The 23178-nt window shown below is 39.8% G+C and overlaps 1 protein-coding gene across 10 annotated transcripts in view; it reads right to left on the bottom strand.

The window, feature by feature from the left end:
* Positions 1-304: 304 nt before the first annotated feature.
* LOC134796711 (serine/threonine-protein kinase minibrain) overlaps positions 305-23178 on the bottom strand; it is a 170741-nt gene continuing 147867 nt past the window's right edge. For 4 of the 10 annotated variants that reach the window (XM_063768888.1, XM_063768894.1, XM_063768893.1 and 1 more), the window contains exons 4-12: positions 16180-16368; positions 15263-15410; positions 13895-14068; positions 11960-12072; positions 10273-10482; positions 9725-9813; positions 8995-9124; positions 8374-8509; positions 305-2694 (exon numbers count right to left, since the gene is read on the bottom strand). In XM_063768888.1, the coding sequence (XP_063624958.1) occupies positions 2522-2694; positions 8374-8509; positions 8995-9124; positions 9725-9813; positions 10273-10482; positions 11960-12072; positions 13895-14068; positions 15263-15410; positions 16180-16368 (1362 nt within the window). In that variant the 3' untranslated portion in view covers positions 305-2521. Of the gene's footprint in view, positions 2721-7159; positions 7235-8373; positions 8510-8994; positions 9125-9724; positions 9814-10272; positions 10483-11959; positions 12073-13894; positions 14069-15262; positions 15411-16179; positions 16369-23178 lie in introns of all 10 variants that reach the window. The other 6 variants (XR_010144988.1, XM_063768889.1, XM_063768891.1 and 3 more) reach the window with 6 other exon arrangements.

Below are 23178 nucleotides of genomic sequence, written 5' to 3'. Positions count from 1 at the left end.
AAAAACTTTCTATAATTTATTATATTTCTATAAGTGAGAACCTATACATAATTGGCTCTGTGATTCTATTGTAATTTCTGGATATATATAGCGCTGTTGGTTTTCCATGTACTAAAATAAAATAGAATAAATAAAATAATACTATTCGTAAGTAGGGGAGAATGGGTCACAGTGGACTACGGGTGACAATGGCTCTTTTGCAATAACTTTGCTAATATTACTTGTACAGGGGTAAAGGCTCATGACGTTACCGCTTTTACGCCCCTCCAAGCAAGGTAATAGGTAAATAAAATAAAACATAAGGAATCGTTCTATCGTTTATTGATTTAAAATACAAAACTTAGTAGTGACATAAAGCTCTAAATCCTTTTATTGTTACAGTGCCTGCGAACTGACAATCCGATAGGAAATAAACATTAGCTTCTCGCTCGCACTCCACATACGCCTTCTCTTTCCATACTGTCACAGTACAAATAAATAGTATAGGTAGTATATTACATACTCAAGCAAACATCTAGGGCCATCTCGAGTAAATGAATAAGTTAGAGCTATTCAAGTGTTGATGTTTCTCTCCTTCCCAGTACCAGACACATGTTGCGGCAGATTCCCACTTCAGAGGTAGAAATAAATATAACATTATTACAAGGAACAAATAATCTTATTAACATAAATCTTACTTAAACTAAACAGACAAGATTTGCTATAATGTCAAATAGACGAACACATTATTCAAGAAATTAAAAAAATAGTTATTTCATAATTGGAAATCTGCCTTTGAATTTGTTGCATATTCTTCTATTATCAAAATTAACATACTGTCATACCTATTTCACATACTCATTTCTATCAACCTTATATCTCATGAAGCAGAAAAGTATTACGGTAAATATTACACTATCAGAATGTTTCTTTACATAACAGTAAGATTAGAAATAGATTCAGATCTACAATGTAATAGAAAACCAACTACAAAATAGACAGCGCATCGAGAAGTGGTAAAATAATGTCAGAAAATACTTTAATGCTTCATGCCTGTAAACAAAACTGCACCATACAAAATTCACGTTAACTTAGTCTTTCGAGAGGGAGTTATATAAAAATTCACAGCAACGCACGCAGCACGATATACCTGCATTCGATTGCAATGTCTCATTTTAGCGGCTTTATTTCAAATGTTCAGTCAATGTTTTCAATTATTCAACTAAATAAAATTGAACTTAAAATTTCCTAAATCACGTTTTATTTCATAATAAAGTCGCTAAAGTCGAGGTCCGCGGCGGCGCGCCTTCGCCCTTTGGACTGCTCTCTGCTCGGAGGGAGCGGAACTTTAACAAAGTATCACGTATGTACAAATTATGCGAATATGCGATTACGGATTCATCAAAAATAAACCTTGTGTTACATATGAATACGGCGCGAAGGCGACGCGGCCGCGGGCTATTATTCGTAAAAAGTTCCGGCACAATAAGGCAGTGATTCAGTGTACGCTATACAAAATATCTCCGTTACAAAGTTTCAACCAGTCTGTTGCAATGAGGTTAGTCTATTGTAGATTCAAATCCAAAAAGGTTGAACAAGTCATAATTCAATTTATTAACTCCTATCTGAAATACCAAAAAATTTTATATATGATTCAACATTCTTCGTAACCTACAAGTACATTTTGGGTTTTATAGAATTACCTATCGCTACTCCTGTTTACACGTCGTTTGAATATTCCAATGGGTCAAAAATAAATCGGCTTCGACACATTAGTCTGCACGTGTTACATCGTCGATACTCCAAGCACAATTTTAGATAGGAAAAGACATTTAGGTATACAACAACTCTGAAATGCGAGGGCATCGTTTGCGTCCGCCGTCCCGTCCGGGACCGTCCGGCGGCTAGTTCGGTGCGTTCACAAATTAATTTATACATATCAGATTATCTATTTCAGCGTCGCTTACAAAAAAAAGTCTTGGCCCTTTTTATTTCAGTCATCAGTTGCCGACACTTTAAAAATATAAAGCTTGCGATAATTAAAATCGAATGAAAGCCTAACTAGCATAGATCGTAACTAAACTATAGATTAACCAGTTTAAGTCGCAGTCTGTAATCCATTAGTCGGTCTCCTAAATTTTATATACAATATTTATTTTCTACCATATTGCGTCCTTGATATGCATTGCGTAACAATAAAAAAACCTAGCTTTCATGCCGTCGATGCATCACGATCGGGCGACGGGGGCGGGCCCCCGGACGTTCTCTAAGTACTGTCGAGAGAAGCGGTTACAAATAATACATGTTACAAAGTAACAAGTCACAATTATATTTCTTTACAGTCAGACTTATCGCATTAAATAAAAATATAGAGTTATAAATATGAATTCGGTCCCTCGGCCTCGGGTCGACCGCGCCGCTCACGTCACAGGGCACACTTGACAGCGTTCGCACGGTTCACACGTCACTCGCGACTCGGCACGGGCACGGGCTCGGGCACGGTACGGTCCGGTTGCGGCGGGCGGCGGGCGGTGGCGGGCGGCTAGTGGATGGCGACGGGGCTGCGGCGCGGCGCGTGCAGGTCGTCGGGCGCGCGCTCCACGTCCATGCGCTCGGCCGGCAGCGCGCCGGCGCCGGGCGCCAGCCCGCCGGGCGCACCCCACACCAGCGCGCCGCCCACGCCCACGCCCACTCCCACTCCCACTCCCACTCCCACTGCGATCACAACATTCACGTTATGCCTAGTGGACATTTACAAACACATCTAATTAGTTAATCGACTCTATAAACCCTAGAGGAGTTGACACCTGTAAGGTCGATGTGGGGAAGACCGAAGTGTGTACACAAATACGAGAGTTCTTGACGGCCTCCCCGTTCAAAAAAAATGTGCCGGTCTTTTCCACATCAACCTTAGTGGCGATTGAGAATAGTATCGACCTCCGATTAAGTAATTTTCACGATTTATGTAAGATTTTCCGTTACATACATATACAATAACGAAAACCCCAGTGACATGCACGTACCTATAGAAAAAAATCGGGCAAGTGCGAGTCGGACTTGCGCACGAAGGGTTCCGTACCATATAAAAAAAACAAACAAAAAAAAAAGCAAAAAAAAAAACGGTCACCCATCCAAGTACTGACCACTCCCGACGTTGCTTAACTTTGGTCAAAAATCACGTTTGTTGTATGGGAGCCCCATTTAAATCTTTATTTTATTCTGTTTTTAGTATTTGTTGTTATAGCGGCAACAGAAATACATCATCTGTGAAAATTTCAACTGTCTAGCTATCACGGTTCGTGAGATACAGCCTGGTGACAGACGGACGGACGGACGGACGGACGGATGGACGGATGGACGGACGGACGGACGGACGGACAGCGAAGTCTTAGTAATAGGGTCCCGTTTTACCCTTTGGGTACGGAACCCTAAAAAAGTGATTACTATTTTTTTATGGTGGACTATCGTATCCAAGTTTTTCATATTTATTTATTTTGCTTACTAATATGACTTGAATGTTAAAAAATTGTGTGTTTAAAATAAATAAAAAGCAAAATGTGATCCTATCAGATTTGCGTTGTATACAGCACGGTTTTACGTCATTACATTAACTGTTATTCTGTATAAAGAACTACAACTTCAAAATTTATGTAAATTTTTAATACCACTGATAAAATTATTTTGAGACCTTCTACAAGACAATTTGTTATATTAGAAGAACTCTCTCTCTAATTACTTGTATTAAAATGAGTTCCATTAATATTAATCATTACAAATTGTTTTATAAATCGGCCCCAGAACCCAGAAAAAAAATGCCAATCTTAAAATGAACGTACTCCACGAAGGTTAGGTAAGACTCCACCCATCCACAGTAGTTGGATCCAAATTGCGAGCCAGATCCTCTAATGTACACATTAAGATGTGTGTCATTCTAAGAACTTGCTAGAGTCGGACCAAGAAAAGTCTGCAGCGGATTTGATAGCCCACGCAGTACAGTGCAAGTGTCATTTATACATCATATTTTCATAGAAGTTTGACGTTTAAAATAACACGTGCACTGCGTGTGCTATCAAATCCGCTGCTGACTTTTCATGGACTGACTCTAACTATGTCAAACAAACCGCCATATTGAAACTGTCACTGAATGATGATTTCAGTATGGCGGTTTGGTTACATATAGTGCGTCAAGCAAATCTTGTCAGTAGCAATGTAAAGCAAACTAAAGTAGGGCAACACTCAAAGAGTAGTATTGCGCTAAGAAAAGCAGCAATGTACAATGTACATCGAACAAAAACTTTATTTTCCGCTGAGCGCGCCCGTCAATTCAAATTGTCACTCGCGGATTCTCTATTGAAGATGTTTGAAATTGTTATTAATAGGTATGGACGGACAATTTAAAAGCGGTGTGTGATGTTGATAAAAATGATTAACTAATTTGAAGTTTTTAAAATAAAATTAGAAGTGGACTATGCCGTTAAACAAGAATGTATGAATAAAATCATCGCTTCAGCAGGTCCTACTGGATTTTAATATTTTATTAGATTTCTCAGTTGGCACTGTAGGCATTGTAGGCATCTTAGCTCTGATTAAGCACAATCTTATTTAATATATTGGTATTTAATGGTGACACAGCAGAAATATCTCTTGAAATAGAATCGATTCAGAATGTAAACAAAGATGATGGCTGTCATTCGCGATCCACATTCCACAGATAAAACACAGATGACACGCGGTTTTCGAATTATTCGAACACAGTGTTGCTAACCCGCGATTTTTCAAATTTGCCGCCGTTTGCTACTGACAAGATTTGCTTGACCCAGTATAGTTAGCAAGTTCCATAGAATGACACTTTAGGTAAGCATAGATCATAGACAACCTAACGTGTCTGTGACATCTAGTGTCAAGTAGCGGTACTTATAAATCCACTACTTGATGCTAGCGACATCTAGATGTCCATTACGAAAATAAGTGGTTTTGGTTACGCGCTGGTCAAGGGGATAATATATGATTATTGTCAAGAGGGCGCTGTTATTCTCATGTATGGGTGACAGTTCAGTATAGCAAAGAGGATTTGAAGAAGAGAGTTGCTGTCATGGTAAATTATGTAGCTACAGTTCATTTACTGCCATCTTTCGACAGAAGATTAAACCTGTTTGAACGCCATTTGACTTTGATCCTCATTCTTTAACTGATATGTGTTAACTTTTTAAATATTAATATTCACGCCATCTACTCGAGCATAGGCTGAAGGTTGTGGCGCCATCGCTCGAAAACATGGAACCATACCTTTGGCCTATAGTCGAATAGATGGCGTGAATATTAATATTTAATAAGTTAACACATATCACTTAAAGAATAAGGATCAAAGTCAAATGGCGTTCTAACAGTTTTATGTTCTGTCGAAAGATGGCAGTAAATTTACAGTGGCTACATAATTTACTTTGACAATCCGTCTCTATAGACTTTATTCTCTTTGAGTATAGTATGAAAAAAATAGTTCCAGTGAAATTCCACAACATGGCGCGTGATCAGGCTTTAACTGTGGGTCAATGAGGCATTTTCCCTTAGCAACAACTCTTTTAATATCGCGGCGTGCATTTTAAGATTGGTGTAAGTAAACTCTATGATGTTGCTTATGTAACAGATACTTAACTTTTAATATAATATATTTGCTTAAATTATTTTTAATCAATCGGGGCATATTTATGCAGTGCAAAGGATTCTACAACAAAAATGTTTATTTTCTAAGTTGATGTAAATTGTAATTACTTAAGTACGTGTCTATAAAATACATATATACCTAGTAATCTACAAGGGAGAAATTAAAGCCATTTAAATATGTTTTTTGGGGCACCTATTCCACTAAACTTTTAAAAGTAATGTAACACAGACTCTTTCTCTGATTGATGATATTATCGAAATATTAGTTATTTCTTTAATATTTCGTCAAATTCACAATGGCACAGAGCGTGACCCAAGATCATATATTATAATTTGTTAGTGTGGCTATTTAAGTATAGATCTAATAACAAAAACCTATTAAGCAAAGGTTCCGCGTGCAAAATAAAATATTACCTAAGTTTAATTTGACAATAATGTTCAATATATTTATTAATTTCTGAATGTTCCTTATTTTAATGCTCGATTTTAAACTTATCGTCATAATAATCGCTATAATACATAACCTAATGAACAAATGAAACAGCATTGTGAATTCAACTATGCATGGCATAAAAATTAAAATACAGAGGAATATCAAGTACAAGTCGCAACATACGTATAACTTTCTCTACACATCTAAATTATAATAAAAATACAACGTATTTTACAACTTGTAATTTGAAAATGCAACATAAAACAATGTTAGCAAGAATAAAAATCTGCTAGCTGTAAAGCAGAGTTGATTCTTAAGCTGCAGGTCACAGAGCCACCAGAGGTAGACTTTTAGACACAGCGGTTTCTTGTTATGTTCTCGTGGTGACGTAGTCGAACAATTAATAACTACAATACCATTTGTAAAGTAATAATAAATAATGTCCTTTGGGCTGTGGGAAACTTTTATTTTAGTTATTCGTCCTTTTATAGGTACAGTTAAGTGTAAAAATATGGGTACACACATCTTAAATCTTAAATATGTCACATAGCATTTATATTCGCGTATTAAATTATGGGACATATTTTTAAGTAAGTTGCATGGACCCCGATTTACATTTTACTCAACTGTATTACATTTTAAACAGCAAGCAGATCTTATAAACGATTGGCTCTGGACATTATTTAATGTTTATTTAATAATCAATTCTATCACCCTAACCCGTAGGTTGAAAATTAATCAAGAGCCCGTAGCGTGTTTAATTTTACGCATTTATATAATTTGAATGGGGCCGTCAGCTGTAAATTGTATCAAGATCTAACCTTTCTTTTTTGGCTTGCGGTTTGAAATGTAATTCAATAAGTTGCCAATGCTGGGGGCTCTCGTGACGGCTGCGAAAGTAGTGGTAGCGTTACGGCCAGGCCACGATTCGCGCGACGGCGACAGCGGCGAGCGGTATCCATGGGTGGGAACGCCGCTCGCCGCTCGTCGTGGCCTCGCCAGCAGGGAAGCCATGCCTCGGTGCAGCCATGCTCGGTATGTTGGCGGGTGGGTGGCGGGGTGTAGACTGTAGGTACAGTGTCAGACCTGGCGAAGGCCCAGTGGGCGGCTAGCGCTGCGCGGCGGCGCCGGCCCGCTCTAGTCATCGCGGGTCCGAGCCATCTGCCGCCGAACATTCACATTATTCACGAGCGAAACCATCGTCGACGAGCGGGCAACCAGACGTTTCATCCGATCGGCAATCTTTGTGATATACTCGTATCTCCGTTAGGATGAAATTTCTAGCGCCACGTCGCTTCCGTTCTCCGGTACAAACAAACAATATCGGGGACGGGCTGGACTCCAAAAGGGAACTTTTGTTGTGGAAACGATTCTTTTTAAATCGATCGTTAAGTTCCAGGTGTTTTGTCTCACAAAAGCGTGCGCGTTGAATGTACGTGTGCGCGTGAGATCGGTTGCACACTCGAAGTTACTCACACATGTAAGTTCGACCCGCTTTGGTGAGATAAAACGTCTGTATCTGTACTGATACATTAAGATTTCAGAAGGAGATCGTTAACAAAGCCAACACCTTGGGTTTTGGAAATATTTCAAACATCGGAAAGAACATATTCCATCTGTTGGTTTATTGTGAAATTGGCGAAAAAAAATTGTTTTTGCGACTAAATTATCATAAAATGTGTAAACCCAGATGGAACATTAAAATTAGTTCATATGAAATGATATAAGCATTTGATGTGTTAGCGGAACTCGACACAAGCTTGAGATGATCGATGTTAGACTCAAAATGTACAATACTTATAGTATAAAAACAGCTTTCTTCGCCTTGAGATAATACAACACACAATGGGGCACAAAACGATACCATTTGCATTTTACTATCTTTTTTAAAGTTATATTTACACAAATTAGACAGAGGAGTGTGTAAATCTAAAGTGCAGTCAATAGAAATTGCAAATCATGTAAACAAACCAATTTAATAACTTCTTTATTTAGTTATCTCGCACTTTTTAAGGACAACCAATAATCTTATCAACTTTTTAAATACTTAATTTTTTTATTTGTATGTATCAATTTCTAGTTAAAACAAAAGTTATTTATTAATATGTAGAGAGTCAACCTTCGAAAGATGTTAGGTTATATATCAAATGCTAACAAAACCTGTCGTAATATTTGTTTACATTATTTGCTATAGTTGTGTCTGTATTAGATTCCTGGCTGTGTGTAGTTGGCGCGAAAGCAAACAGTATCGTCCAGTAGGCCCGCCTCCCACTCTAGCCGGGGCGGCGGTAGAGACTGACCGTGCTGGTGGTGCTGCTGCGCCTGCTGCGTGTTGGTGGCCTCGTCCGCGGTGCGCTTGAAGAAGTTGTGTTGCAGCGCGTAGTACGGCGTCACGCGCTGCTTGGGGTCGTACTCTAGCATACGGAGAATTAGGTCCTGGAAATATTGTATTAAATATTACATTATGTGTCAATAATTTCGTTCAACTAACGGCAGGCTATAGACTCAATAATTTTCTAACCGCTTACTGCGAGTGTAAACCAATCGATCAAGGCTTTTATTTTGCTGACTTTTTGATGGTTGATGAAATATCCCATTATTTTTACTTGCTAAGAGGTGCAAATAAAGTATGCTATAAATTGATTATGCGAAACAGTTCCTTTTTACATAAGAATCTGAACTGTAGCTAAAACCTACCTAGCGCAATTATTTTATTATCTTATTTATTTATCGCTGGGCAAAGGGGAGGTCTTTCTTTATTCCACGCATCTCGGTGCGCACGCATGAGCACAACGCGGAATAGTTAATAAAATTATTATTCATGCCCTCGAAAACGAACCAACGATCTGGTTTTCCGGTCGAGAGATACGGTCGCCCGCGGATGAACGATATTCCTGGGTAGTAAGAAGGGTGTGTGTTACCTTAAACTTAAGATAGTCTGAGACGGAGTGTCCGGGCTCGCCGCGCCGCCGCGCCGCGGGCCCGCCGCCCTCCACGCCGAGGATGTCGTGCAGCCGCCGCGTGCCCGCCGCGCGGTACTTCCTGTAACCACTGCACGCCTTACTCATCCTGCTAGTGACTAGCTACTGACTTCATGCACTCGCAGTGTGACTAGCAGCTAGTCACACTGGGAGTGCATGAACCGGACCATGGACCCCGACTGATCCGTAGACTTAGAGAACGCAGAAACTCAACAAGTATAGGTAAACAATAATAAATCTACAAATAAAAATAGCTGTGAAATAATCGTGTAGTACCTAGTTCTGATACTGCTTTAGGAAAAGTCGTGCAAGTTCATATTGTGCCGGTTGCACCGACCACAATAATTCAATTATCGACGGACTGACCGATGCCGATCGGCAGAGAAGTATGAAAGTTAGCGAACGTTTTAGCGGTGACGGACGATCTGGTGCGACCGACCCTAAACCGTTTTAAATTTTAGTTCGATTAACTTTTGATGCAGATTAGTGCCCCAAGCGGGCTATAATTATAAATAGATCACAACTTTATTAATTACCTATCTGAAAAGCCTAATAAACGGCAATTGTAAGTATGTACTTTCTTCAATTTATTATGGTAAGGGTTTCAAATAGTCGTAAAGTTTATATTTTAGTTATATTATTTGTCAAAGAAGTCGGGATTAAAACATACCTCCCATCTTTCCCGTTGACTTTCTTCAAAACATAACCGCCACCTTCTGACGCTGGTAGTTTGTCGAAGAATTTTCTGGTTTTATGAGCCTGGAAAAATTATGTTATTAATTGTGAATGATGTTATGTTAAATTATTGTCGTATAATTCAATCTGTTTTACAACTTTCGATGATCAGTTTCTATTCGGCAGAAGAAACATGTTGCAAAAAATAGCTAGTTTAAGTATCCCGCGATACGCCGATTATTTTCACGATCTGTGTCCCTCCTTCGAACTGTCAGAATCTCCATAGGCAGCTGAGCGGCTACAGTGGTATGCCCTACTGGGTCCCTGGTAACCAGTAAGATCACAAGTCTAACTTGGTCTAATTCTTCATCTAATGTTGTCTCCACTAAGAATAGACATGATCGTATCAATCGTACGTATCTCCACTAGAATGCAATCCAACGACCATATGTGTCGCCAATCGCCAAGTCATTAAGTATGCCCAGTAAGATCTCTAGTGATCCATAGAGTATTGACTGAATTGAATGTATTGGTCCAACTTACCTGATCTAATAAGTGATCCGGCGGCATGCCCAGCACCTCAACAATTTTGTTCATCTGGTCAATCTCGTTGGCTCCACTGAACAATGGTTCGCCTGTATGCATCTCCACGAGTATGCAGCCCAGCGACCACATGTCTATCGCAAGGTCGTAAGGTATGCCCAGTAGGACCTCCGGTGATCGGTAGAACCTTGACTGGATGTATTGGTATATCTGGAATGTTACCAATTTATATTTATTAAGTAAATAATACGATTTTTCACGTGTATACAGTTATACTACACTTCTGGTCAAACGTTTATAAATAGTTTAAGTTTGGACTGTACCTATATTTACATTTTATTCATTTATATTTATTATTTACATTATATGCAAATAAACGTTTTTTTTGGCTTTTTATAAAAACGTAAGGCTGCGATCACTACTCATTTCATCAATATCTGATGTCTACTTATCATGAGAAAACTCTTTCGATTCCTAATCTTTATTTTAATTAATTAACTATAATTTCTACAGATTTCGTCCATATCGCGTGGAAATGAGCAATTTTGATACGCATCGACACATATCGTGTGGATACAATAACCAAAAGCTCTATTATATCATAACATATAGCGCATGTCTATGCTAGTGTCGGATAATTTTCTTTTCACCTCAGCAGCTCGAACAAGGGTACTTTGCTTCTTAAAAACAGTGAGCAAAATGCGATTTTGCTCACTGAGTCATTTTGTCTCACTCAGTGAGCAAAATCGCATTTTGCTCACTGAGTTGACTCATTCAGTGAGCAAAATGCGATTTTGCTCACTGAGTGAGACAAAATGACATTCAAGTGACCTTTATAGTCAAATGTCATTTCAACATGCGGGGTCTAATACAAGTTCGATACTTGGGTTCTATTATCTCTGTCCCTCTAGGTATGTTCTCACCGCTTAGGGTGAAAAATTTTGTGTACTACACGAGATCAAGGTTATTTACATCTCGTGCGCTTTTGAATCCCTTACTACGCTCAAGATTCTAAATTAGATTCACTCGCTACGCTCGTGAATCTATTATAGAATCTTTCGCTTGCACGGGACTCAAAATAAGCACTCGAAGAAATATCAAACTTTGATCTCTTGTTGTACAAATAACTATATTCTTTGAAAAACTGTAAAAAAAAATTGATCCAGTTTTCAGTTCGCATTTACAAGTCACGCGTCGAATCAAAACAAGTAAAACAACACATTAATAGTCCTACTAAATGCATTAATATATTGCGTCACACGTTAGTGAATAACCTCTTACGCAGTGCAAGATACATTAACGTAGTCGAGACGCAGTACGCGATAACCTCCGAGTACGAGTACCGAATCACACGGCCTGTGTGTGATTTATCTTAGCAATTAGAATTTACTAGGAACAGTCTATAAATCGGGACTAGTTATTAGAAATGCGGTCGATGAGAGATATTGAATATGAAGCTTTAATCTAAGGCCATAAGACTTAAGTCAGTGTAGTCTGCATGACATATGCGAGGGTGAATAGAAGTGGGCAATGGACGTTAAAAGTCGATTTCGGCTTTCATTTTCGGGAGCTGAAATAGATTGCATTCGAGATTTAAGATTTCCATTTTGTACTCTGGGTTCAGGATGAAATGCTACTATTTCTATAAATCACAATTAAGTTATCACTAATCTATTAATGTACTCACCCTTTGGCCTAGTTGACACGAACTTCCGAAGTCTACTATCTTAATGGCTGACCTTTTAGGGTTGCATAATAGTATATTTTCGGGCTTAAGATCACAGTGAATTATATTTAGTTCTGAAAATAAAAACAAGGTTTAATTAGAAACTTACCAAAATGTATTTTGTAACTTAAAAGTGAAGTAAGGACTTAGGAAGTTAATAGTCACAATAAGTGACCTCTATAGCTTTAAAAATAAAGAATGGTATCAATGGACATTTGAGACAAGTTTTGACTTTTCTCTTCAAACTAGAGTCCAAGCCTTTTTAGGGTTCCGTACCCAAAGGGTAAAAACGGGACCCTATTACTAAGACTCCGCTGTCCGTCCGTCCCTCCGTCCGTCCGTCCGTCCGTCTGTCACCAGGCTGTATCTCATGAACCGTGATAGCTAGGCAGTTGAAATTTTCACAGATGATGTATTTCTGTTGCCGCTATAACAACAAATAGGGGAGATGTGGGTATAATGATCCCCTTAAGGGAGAATTTTTACTGTGTTCACAGTTGGAGACCATAACACAAGATTTAGGTCTTTATGAATAGTCCATTTACTTAACTAAGTAACTGCATACTTATTTCTCGTGTTTTTTTATATATTTAAATAATTATGTTATGTTTTCTAAAGGTTTAGTAAAAGATCATTTTATACATAGGTATGTATAAAACGATCCCTAGGGTAGAGTTAAAATAATCACTTTTGTAATATCAAGATTTCTTCGTCTTAATCATTTAAGTCAGTCGATTCCAGCGTTTCTTTATTTTCAGAAGATGAGTGCTATTTTTTTTATATTTTGGCCTTATTTTTAACGCCGTCAGGGGCACAGATTTTGCTTGCTATTTTAAAAGGCAATCCATAATTTAATCGCATTAAGAGCCCTTAGCATTTCTTCCTAAGGTAATTTTTTCGGAAGTAAGTGGCTTTGCGCACATAAATTCGCGACATGATATGTTATGGCCTGTACAGGAAATGCTCATAGTAAATTACTTAGGGGGTAAAATGATACCAGGGATCATTTTACGCCTACGAATAGGGATCATTTTACCTCAAACACCAAATTTGAAAACATCGATAAAAATATAAGTAACTTTCAAAAAACTTGCGTCAGTATAAACACCGTTAAAGTATAGCTAAACATCATTAAGATCCGACAGTGAAACACAATTTGAATAAAACGTAACATGCTAAAAGTAATGGAATTCGGAAAATAGGCATACCGTAGATTAGACATATATTTTTAAATGATTTCCTAATAAAATCTCGCTGCATGCTGGTACCGTCATGACACTTTAAGAGGCAACTGGCGGGGTCACGGGGCATACGTTTATTGCATATTTAGGTAGATGGCACCAGTAGTTGCTCAGATACGATGGGGAATCATTTTACTCCGAGGGATCATTATGGCCACATCTCCCTTACTAAAAAGGACAGAATTTCTACCCCACAAATTGACCTTTCACAGTCGCAGGTTGCCATTAAACTTGCCGGTTATTAAACAAACAAATTCTTTAACCAGCTGCGATGTAAAATTGGCCACATATTTCAATCTTAAACTCTTTTGTGAATGCAGTAACACAATGGCGGAGCAATATTCAGGCAATGATCGCCAAGGTTTTTGATGTTTTCATCAGCCCATAGGCAGTGTATGTCTCACATGTGAAACAAGGGTATGAATCATAGCTCCGTTTACCAGGTAATATATTATTTTTCCTATGTACGTTAGAGCAAATAAGAAAATGCGATAAATACGATACTTAACCAATATTTTGTGCAACACTTCAATCTCTGGCAACACCTGCCAAGACGCTTTAAAGTGCCTTGTCGAGTAGAAATTCGTGATTTTTTTTATTTATTCCACTTTTTACCGCATTGCATCATAGAAATTAAATGATAGAGTTGACTCACCAGGTTGACTAAGGAAGAGTAGCGCTGTGCACAGTTGTTGCGCGAATTTCCGCGTGAGGTTGAGCGAGACGCCGCGAAAGTTGGTGTTCCGCAGCAGGTCGTAGAGGTTGTACGAGAGTAGCTCGAATACTAGGCACAGGTGGTTCCGCCACATGAAGTGACGTTTCAGTTTCACTGGAAATTATAATGACATATGTTAGTTTACTCGTATCTGCGTCATCAATAGTGGTATGTAGTTAGCGATGAAACTAAACATCACATTAAAGTTAACTGTGTTCAACTCTGCAGGTCTACTTGGGATTCCAAGTCACAACTCTGCATTGCAGGTTCAATGTGCTACAAATTACAACAGCTACCCGTTCGTCTTTCACAGCGAATTTTGTCATTGCAATCGTGAAGTCACTAGCGACGATGTATCTTTGATTGAAAAGTTTATAACCTTAACCAATATCCTACCCTAAAGACATGCATTAGCTCATGGCCAATATGATCATTGAATGTGTATTAATATTAACAACATACATCAGTTTTTGAGACAACAAAGGGTTTGCTGTAATTGCGTGCACTACTTGGCAGCACTGAGGATTATGTCCACTCTCCAGGCCCCTGTTAAAGCGCTTATGTTCCTGACAATCTTTTCTATATTATAACTTGACATCTCTATAACTGTCTCACACAAGGACTGCATTTGAGGAAACGCCAAAAATATATTTATTCTAGTATCATTGTAGAGGAGTTTATGTCCGTTTCTATTACTGAATTTCCGTAGTATTTAAAAATCGTACACAAACAAGTGCCGTTGTGTAGCAACTTTGTTTCTTACAGTTCACAAAGCTAGATTAGAAAACTAAATATATTTTCAGGTGCGATGTTAATTCTTGATGGCCTGTTACAATGCTACAAAATGAATCACGAAGTCCCGCTATTTAATCACTTTGCAGGGCGTGTTTTATTGCCCTATCCTCTTTCATGTGTGAATGCACCTCTAAAGAGCAAGAACCATTTACAATCAGCTTACAATAAACGTCTGTAGCGAGTAGCGAAGCTAAGCTTTAACGTTATTAACCGAAACAATGTTCTTGAGACGTTGAGTACCTACTTAATACTTCTTATATTTGAGCTCATATACAAGAAGCTTCGGTGTTTTTATTGAAGGGGAAGGGGAATTAGAACATGGTACATGAAAGTGAGCTTGTCAAATTCTTATACCTACTAAAACTTGAATTGGTTAACAGGCTTCCGCTGTTGATTCGTATCGTAGCAGCTGAAGAATTGGCTCACCCAGATGCAACCCAGAGGAGAAACTAGTAGACTAAAGTAAGTTTCATGTTATTTTAACACAAAAAGGGAAATATCTTAATAACTCACCTATATAATACTTATTTTCAGCATCTGCTCTGTTCATCATTTCTAGTAACTTGACTTCTATTTGTGCCTGATTTAGGAAGGGTTTCTTATTCTTAATTATTTTAATCGCTACTTGACACTGCTCCTCATGATCATACGCTTTCACAACCTGAAATAGAAAAATAAATGTTTGATGTAGATAAATGTATAATTATCATAGCTGTAGCAAACTTTGCTTTCACAAACTCCTTTGGATTGAATCCCAGTACTCATCTTGCGTGATAATCAGTACTTGCATGCGCTTTTTAGAGCAATCAAATAAGATCCAAAAAAGCGTGTCGAGGAATTAATTCCCAGCAAGCTGGAAATCGTTTTAATACCTTAATATGGTCCTAAATGCGCGTAATCTGAGTTTTCTCAATCCCAGGAGGTGTGCATAAATTTTGGGGGCCTTGGAAGATACATTTTTCCTTGGATTGCCAAACCACTCGATATATAGAAGGAACCCACCATCAATTACAATATCACTATTACCAGCAACATTTTGTAGATCAGACACTGGTGAAACAGTCTTCCTTTCAGCTCCTCAGATATCAATTTTATTTATTTATTTATTTATTTATTTATTTATTTAATCTTTATTGCACAAGGAAAATACAAACGTACAATAGCCGGACTTAATGGTACAAGGCATTCTCTACCAGTCAACCTTCGGGCAAAGTAGATACCTGCATCATGATTAAAGCTAATTTTCCGTCGGATGTTTGCACTCCTGGGAGTCTTGGCATAGAGCAAACTCGGATTACACGCATCTATGACCAAATGAAGGTAATAAAACGATTTTCAGCTTGCCGAGAATTAATTTTTCGGAAAAATCTTATTTGTTGGCCTGGTATTTTTTGAGAAATATTAAAAAGTTAAATTATAATAGGGCTCACCTGTCCAAAAGATCCCTTCCCTATGGGTGAGGAGATCTCATACCGGTCGAGGAACTTCTCGCCCTGTTTGATGATGTAGTCGTGGTTGTCGTCGTCGTACCCGTCGTTGTACAACTTCCGCTCCTTCTTGTGCGAGCCATCCTCGCCCAGGTACTGTTGCGCTCTCCGCTTCTTTTTCGCGTAATATACCTGATGACAACGAGAAATAATGGGTATGAATATAATGCACTAAATAGTTAGGTAGTAGCAGATTTTTTGTAATTGTCCTGTCAAATTGTCCTAGTTCAGCGAGGTAGGAGTCTTGTTATAATACTTATAATGTATCGACTGTGCATAAAATAGGCTACTATAGATCTTGATTCCAACCGAGACAAATTTTCCTTTTACCGTGTTTTTTTTTGAGGTGTTCAAACAAAAGCAAGCCAAGGCATATCCCCCAAATGAAAGGTCAAATTTAGTAATAACTTTTTTGCCTGCAAAATTCGTACAAGACAATCTACCTATGCCAGTTACTCATAGAAGCAAGGTTTTCAGTTCTTGTAAAATGTCATCACACGGAAGGCGTAGAGGACCTATGTGGTCATATCCGGCAAAAGGGATTTTCGACTGTATTTAAAATAAATTATTTCACGCCAGGCAAGAAATAAAGAGTAGGAAATTTGACCGTGACGTCACTTGTTCTGTGTTTCATATAGTCCTTAGAGGCTAATCGTTTCGATAGTACGGAAAACAAACTGATTTGACTAATGAGCCAAAAACTCTAATTTGGAACGTCAAGAGCCACACTTAATGCACCGTTATTAGATGAGTCATTGATTTATGTAGTTAATTAAGTCACATTTACATAAACTTTATTTGTTTTCATCAAACGTCTATCATTGAACTGGTATGATTATATAATGTTAGGTACATAAAATAAAATAAAATAAAAATGCATTTCAGAATAGTTTTAAAGAATAATAATTACCTATTATACAGGGTGATCAATCCAAATAGGTCAGTATGGAGAAGTCAGAAACTATAAGAGATAGCGAAATCTGTTCTTAGGAACCATGGCGTCGATTTTAGATTTAATAATAATGGCGTTTAATATTTTTTTTATCTATTATACATAACCGGGATTCGAACCTGGTCAATATTCTTTATGTCGCGAGTAGTATTTGTTTGTATGGCAACTTTTAAACGATGCGTGATAGGTGGAGGGTGCTCGCCCAAATATCATAGAGGGCCCCGAGACAAAAGCCATGGTTCCTAAGAACAGATTTCGCTATCTCTCATAGTTTCTGACTTCTCCATACTGACCCATTTGGATTGATCACCCTGTATAAGCACGTTGATATTTGTAATCTTAGACATTTATGGTAGAAACGTTTCTCCTGATGCCACTCTGCAATATACCTACTCCATTCTAATAAAAAGTCATCATAATATTATGCGTTATAGGAAATGACGGAGTAGCCGAGAGCGGGAATTCGGCTGACGGACGTTGACCCAAATACGCGTTTGACATTGATCGACGACGCGTCGCGATATGCTTATATAATGATCCTATATACGCTCGTACCGCACGAATTTAGGTCTACGAAGTTCATTGCTACAGTTTGTTTAAATAAAATGTAAAAATATTTATACGGTGTTACTGGTTTGACATTATGGGTTTTATAATTTAAACAGTTAACTTTATATGACAATACCATTGCGTATGGCATGTTTTAAAACTTAAGACAATGTGTCGAAGTAACAGCTTTTGCTCATAATCACGATGAACATTGACGTGCCATCGCGACATATGACCTTAATATCTGGCATTCACAATTGGCCATTACGCAACATGGCGATAATTCATTGGCAATTGCATAGCATTCACGGTGTGGCGGTGCGGAAGTGTCGCATATCGACGCGGCCAAACGATAACCCAAATTTCTGACTGCGACCTACATTATTACCTACAGTGAATTTTACAGGCGGGCGGCCGGCAACGGCGAGGCTTCGCTACATAGCTGCACACCTCACCGCTCCGGCTGACGCGTCTGTTTGTTTGCCGGTGTTAAGCCACTCGCGCGGACTTGCCACGCGACAGACATTCTATTCAGGTAATGCTGGTAATGCAGTATACAGTACAGTAGGTATACGGTGTGAAAAGTATAGGGACTTCGTTGGCTTCTTTGACATTCGGTAGCGGCGTGTAAAGTTTCAAGAGAAACACTTTCGAAAGAGATACAATTTCGGCGTTGGCGAAGTGTGGGGTGGGATGTGTGGCGAGGTGTAAGCGGGGTGCGGAGGGATCATCTATCATATTTGGGAATCGTGGCCAGAGTCGGAGACAAATCATCGCGGTCGCGAGTGGTGAGTGGTGAGTCAGGCCAGTGACCGCGGCACGTGGCCGCGAGATGAGCGCGTCGGGCCGGGGAGAGACGGCGCGCGGCGGCTGTCATTGATTTTCCCCGTTTTCCCCCTACCCCGAGCCTGTTCCCCTCCCCTTCGCGTCTCACCCACTTCCAGCGCCCGATAACGAGGTTAACGGGCGACGTGAGCGTCTCCTAAACTTTAATTATACCCGTACACCCGTCGTGCATGTTTAACCCGGCCTCTATTCAGCGTTTTGTTTGCTGCACACCTGATAGCGGGACGTGATCCACTATTTCGGTACAGTTAACTATCTAATGAACGGAGCCGGAGATGGGAACTCGGAGCACAACTCGCGCCGCCAACTTGTGTTGCCATCGCTCCGGCCGAGCACAAATCGAATGCACTAACAACGTCTCATATCAACGCATAAGCGCACAACTCCGAGTGACTTACATGTGCACTCATTGTGCTCACAATGCGAAGCTCATGCGGTTTTTATGTCGCGAGCTTTACAAAAGATGCTGAAAGTCACGTAAATTCAAGTTTATATAAATAAACGACTACGTTGGCAAGAATGTGCTGCTGAGAGATATCAGACATAATTTTATAGATTAAAGTGCCAGAATAGAATATGGTACATTTGACAAACGACCCGTGTCACTAGGAGTTATTCTTTGTAAACAAATATGTAGAGACTGAAATAAAACATGTGAACGGCACGCTCGGTGAACTAGTTTCAGACAGAAACGCGTGGGCGGTGGGGCCTGTTCCCAGATAATTGCAAATCGCCTCTTATACAAGACGGAGCCAAGAAATAGAGAAACGTCCTACGCTTTATCCGCTGCCTACACATAACTTTATTACGAACACTCGCTGGATTTTACATTTTTAACAAGTTTATGATCGTAAAGGGCATCTATGAATGAATGAATGAATGAATGAAATTAATTTATTCCAGAATGTGAATCCATATGTGATTAAAACATTAAAAACTAATTACATAATAAAATATGATGATTAAATTAAATTAAGACGTACACAAACACAACAATTAATTATAAGGACCTGAGTCTCGGGTCACCCCGACCCCGATACGACAGGCTTGTGGTAGGCCCTCCATCGCTCGTGCAGCGCAGTGTCTATGAATTAACTTCATTGGCTTAATCCGGATTGATTCTTCATCGATATTTATTACTTTATAATAAGGTTTACCCGGAAGGGTAAAGAACAAGAAACTTGATAGGCAATCAATCTTCCACGTCGTATACAAATTACGTCACATTTTTTTTAACTATAGCAACAATTAGTAAGACAAGACCTATGTCTTGTAAAATTTTCATTAGAAATATCCTATCCAAGTATTTACAAACTTTTCTTGTAACTTGTACTACCTATTTCACACCTGTATGCTTTAATAGGGGCAGGTAAAGCAGGTAAGAATCGTTACCTGTGTTCTCAGTTCGGTTGGTTGGAAATGAGGTTTATATTTAGTATGATTATGAATGAGGTTTATATTTATTATGAGTATACCTACTGATGCGTCATCGTCGACGAGTCCTCCGCGTGGGCGGAATAGCTTCCACCACGGATTTACGGCGTTGGAAGCGATAAGCTTGTTATTTTATTGACAATGTTTAGGACCGCGACTCCAAAATTTTAGGAGATCGAACATACGCGTCCGAACCGAAGGCATCCTTAAGATTATAGGAAGCCTAATAGATTGGCTGGGGACAAAATAATCGTAACGTTAATGGTGTGATGATTTCTTGGTTGGTCTCATAGTAAAAGTTGCTCAGGATAATCCCAAAACCTCCCTGGCAGTGGCAACGGGAATGCACTTATTTTTTGGCCACCCTGTATATGCATATACTTATACTGTAAAGCTGTAATTGGGTACAATAGGTTACATTTTTACTAACTATATATAGTGAAATAGGAAGTCCAGTACAAAAGTTTAATGCCAAATATTTAAAAATAAACACAATATTTGTTACCGATCGTACTTTACGCCCCCAAACCCCAAAGTATTGACGTCAAATAGAACCCTACTTAAGCTCGTCACAGACGGAGCGATAATATATCGGCAGATATCGGCATATACCGACAGATATCTTAGAGTATCGGTAAGCACCATACACCAAACCAAAATATATATCGCTCTCTGTCTAGCACCTACATTGTGAGAGAGACGAAATATTCGAGCGATATATCGCAAGGCATCTTAAGTCATCTGCAGATGCCTTGCGATAAGATATCGTAATATACCAAAATATATATTACAGCTTCGTGTGTGGACTCTGTCAAAGTAGGTTAAAATCGACCTACTATTACATACATGTGAAATTATAATAAGTGTTTGTTATATCGTAGTAAGGTTATTAAGTTTTAAACAAATTGTCTAATCAACGATCGTTTTACGGAATCAAGCATCTTTTGATAGATCCGTATTGAAATCCGTAAAGGCTTGGCCACATACAGAGCGCGACGCAGCGCCGCGTCCACGCCGCGCGACCGCGGCACATGCTAACAGGTTACCGACGTCAAACAGACTGCGTCCCGCCGGTATCACGCCCCGCTTCTGTCGCGCCCCGCGCCGCGCGGCCCATTGCGTCCGCGCGGCGCGTGCGCAGCGCTGCGCCGAGCGAACGCGGCGGCCCGCCGCGTCGCGCAAGGTCACGTCAGTAGGATCGGACGTAGGCAGCGAGCGGTGCGCCGCGTTCCCGCGCGGCCGCGCCGCGTTCACGCGCGCCTTGAGGGCGTGTTGAGAGCGTGAGGCCGGCGCGATCGGCGCGCGCCCTGTTTGACCAGGCTTCGCGTCGGCATCACGCGGCGCGGACGCGGCGCTGCGTCGCGCTCTGTGTGTGGCCAAGCCTTTATAATAAACTGCCTTTGCGGTTCTGTGGTTAAATTACAACAAGAGGCGTAACCCAGAACACAATCCGGGTACCTGTGACACAGTAAATTGCTATCTCAATCACGGCTAATACACAGACGACAACGACATTAGCGAGGCACGCGATTGGTTGAATGACCTTTAGACGGCTATTTATATTCTCAATTCGTCTGATTGGATGTTGTTTGTATTGGTTTTTTAACCTCTACCAAACACTGATTCTGGATTCGAAAAGAATTTCAAATATTCACGAGAATATTGCGCGATAGAGTCAGTCTTATGTGGTAAGTTTATTTAGATTGGGTTTGTCTAGACGGAGCCAGTTTTAAACGAGGTTGCTTAGACGTAACTGCAATCTTTCTAGCACATCTAGCAATCTGTCTCATTACCTCCTGGGATTGGCAGATGCCTTTTAGTTTATGCCGCGGCAATAATTCTTTTTGTGCAACGTGAAACCATTATGGGCGGCATTGGCTGGGCCGAATTTAAATAATGCATGTTTCGTTTATACATGTTTATTTTCCATGGATCCTACCTAGCTTAGATTCACGACCAGGACCATACCTTAGCAAATAAAACAAAATCCACAATAAAAATGAAACCGGATAAGCGGCTCTTTATTAACTTTTTCAAAATTATCTATGGGAATTCATTTTGTATTCACTTTTTTCCGTCAAACTAGATGAATGTTAAATTTTAAGCTTACCAATTTGTAACAGAGCGGAGACTAGTTTTTTTTTATTATAAAAAGAGCATTAAGAAAACGCAATCCTTCCTCTGAAACGATATTGTTGGTCTAAGCGGACTGCAAGGGTTGATTAGAATGCAGAAAGAAAAACAGGAGCAAATAAAACAAACACGAACAGACGCAGTCAAAATAGAAGGTACGAGGCAAAAGGCAAAGGTTGAAAAAAGTGTTGTTCAAGTTAATTAGTAAGTATTGTGTCTTGTAGGAGTGCAGTTATGTCAATGACATCTAATAAAGGTTTTTGCCCGACAGAGGGTCATTCCACACAGCCCCTGCACATAGCTGTGTTTACAAGCATGACGTCACGATGACATCATCTGATAGCGTTCGACATTCCGCACAGCTTGTATATTATGGTTTTAATCAAGAAATGGGCTATCTCCTTATCGTATGTTTTTCAAGTGATCGCTATTTTGGTAAAATTTTAATACACATGTTGGTTTCGGTATCGTATCGAGTTCAAACAAAACACGTATGCAGCATTGGCAAATACGCGAGTCTGTCGCTATTGTCATTAATTATCCACGGTCTAGCCAACGACACCGCGGTAAGGCGGCGAGGCGGTGACGCGTTATCATCGCCGCTGCACCGCGACTCATCGCGATATCAATTAAACCTCTCGTAACTGCGCAAGTTTACATCATTAAAGGCGTAAAAAGACATTTATTGCGAGAAAATTTGTGCAATCAATTAGGAGTTTTAACGGGCGGCGGGGGTCGTGTGATGGTGTGAGGGACATGGGGGTGCGTGCGATGCAGCGGAGTGGTGTCGGGGGGTGGCAGCGCGCGCATCTGTGTGCATTCGGCATATTTACCCCGATAGTGGGCGGGCGGGTTCACTGACCCGACCCAATGCAAGGCTCGTACGTAGGCCGACGCACACGCCGGCGCGTTTCATTACTGCCACCGCACCGCACAACGATGCAAAAAGCTAACACTGCGTCAAGTGGGCACGCACGGGTTTTTAATCATCTGACGGATTCCGCATGCACTCTATCTATATTGCATTA

This window comes from Cydia splendana, chromosome 14 (genome assembly GCF_910591565.1).
Source record: "Cydia splendana chromosome 14, ilCydSple1.2, whole genome shotgun sequence".
NCBI classification, from domain to species: Eukaryota; Metazoa; Arthropoda; class Insecta; order Lepidoptera; family Tortricidae; genus Cydia; species Cydia splendana.
Note: the sequence above shows the minus strand (reverse complement) of the source record. Positions and strands in the feature narration are given on the sequence as shown.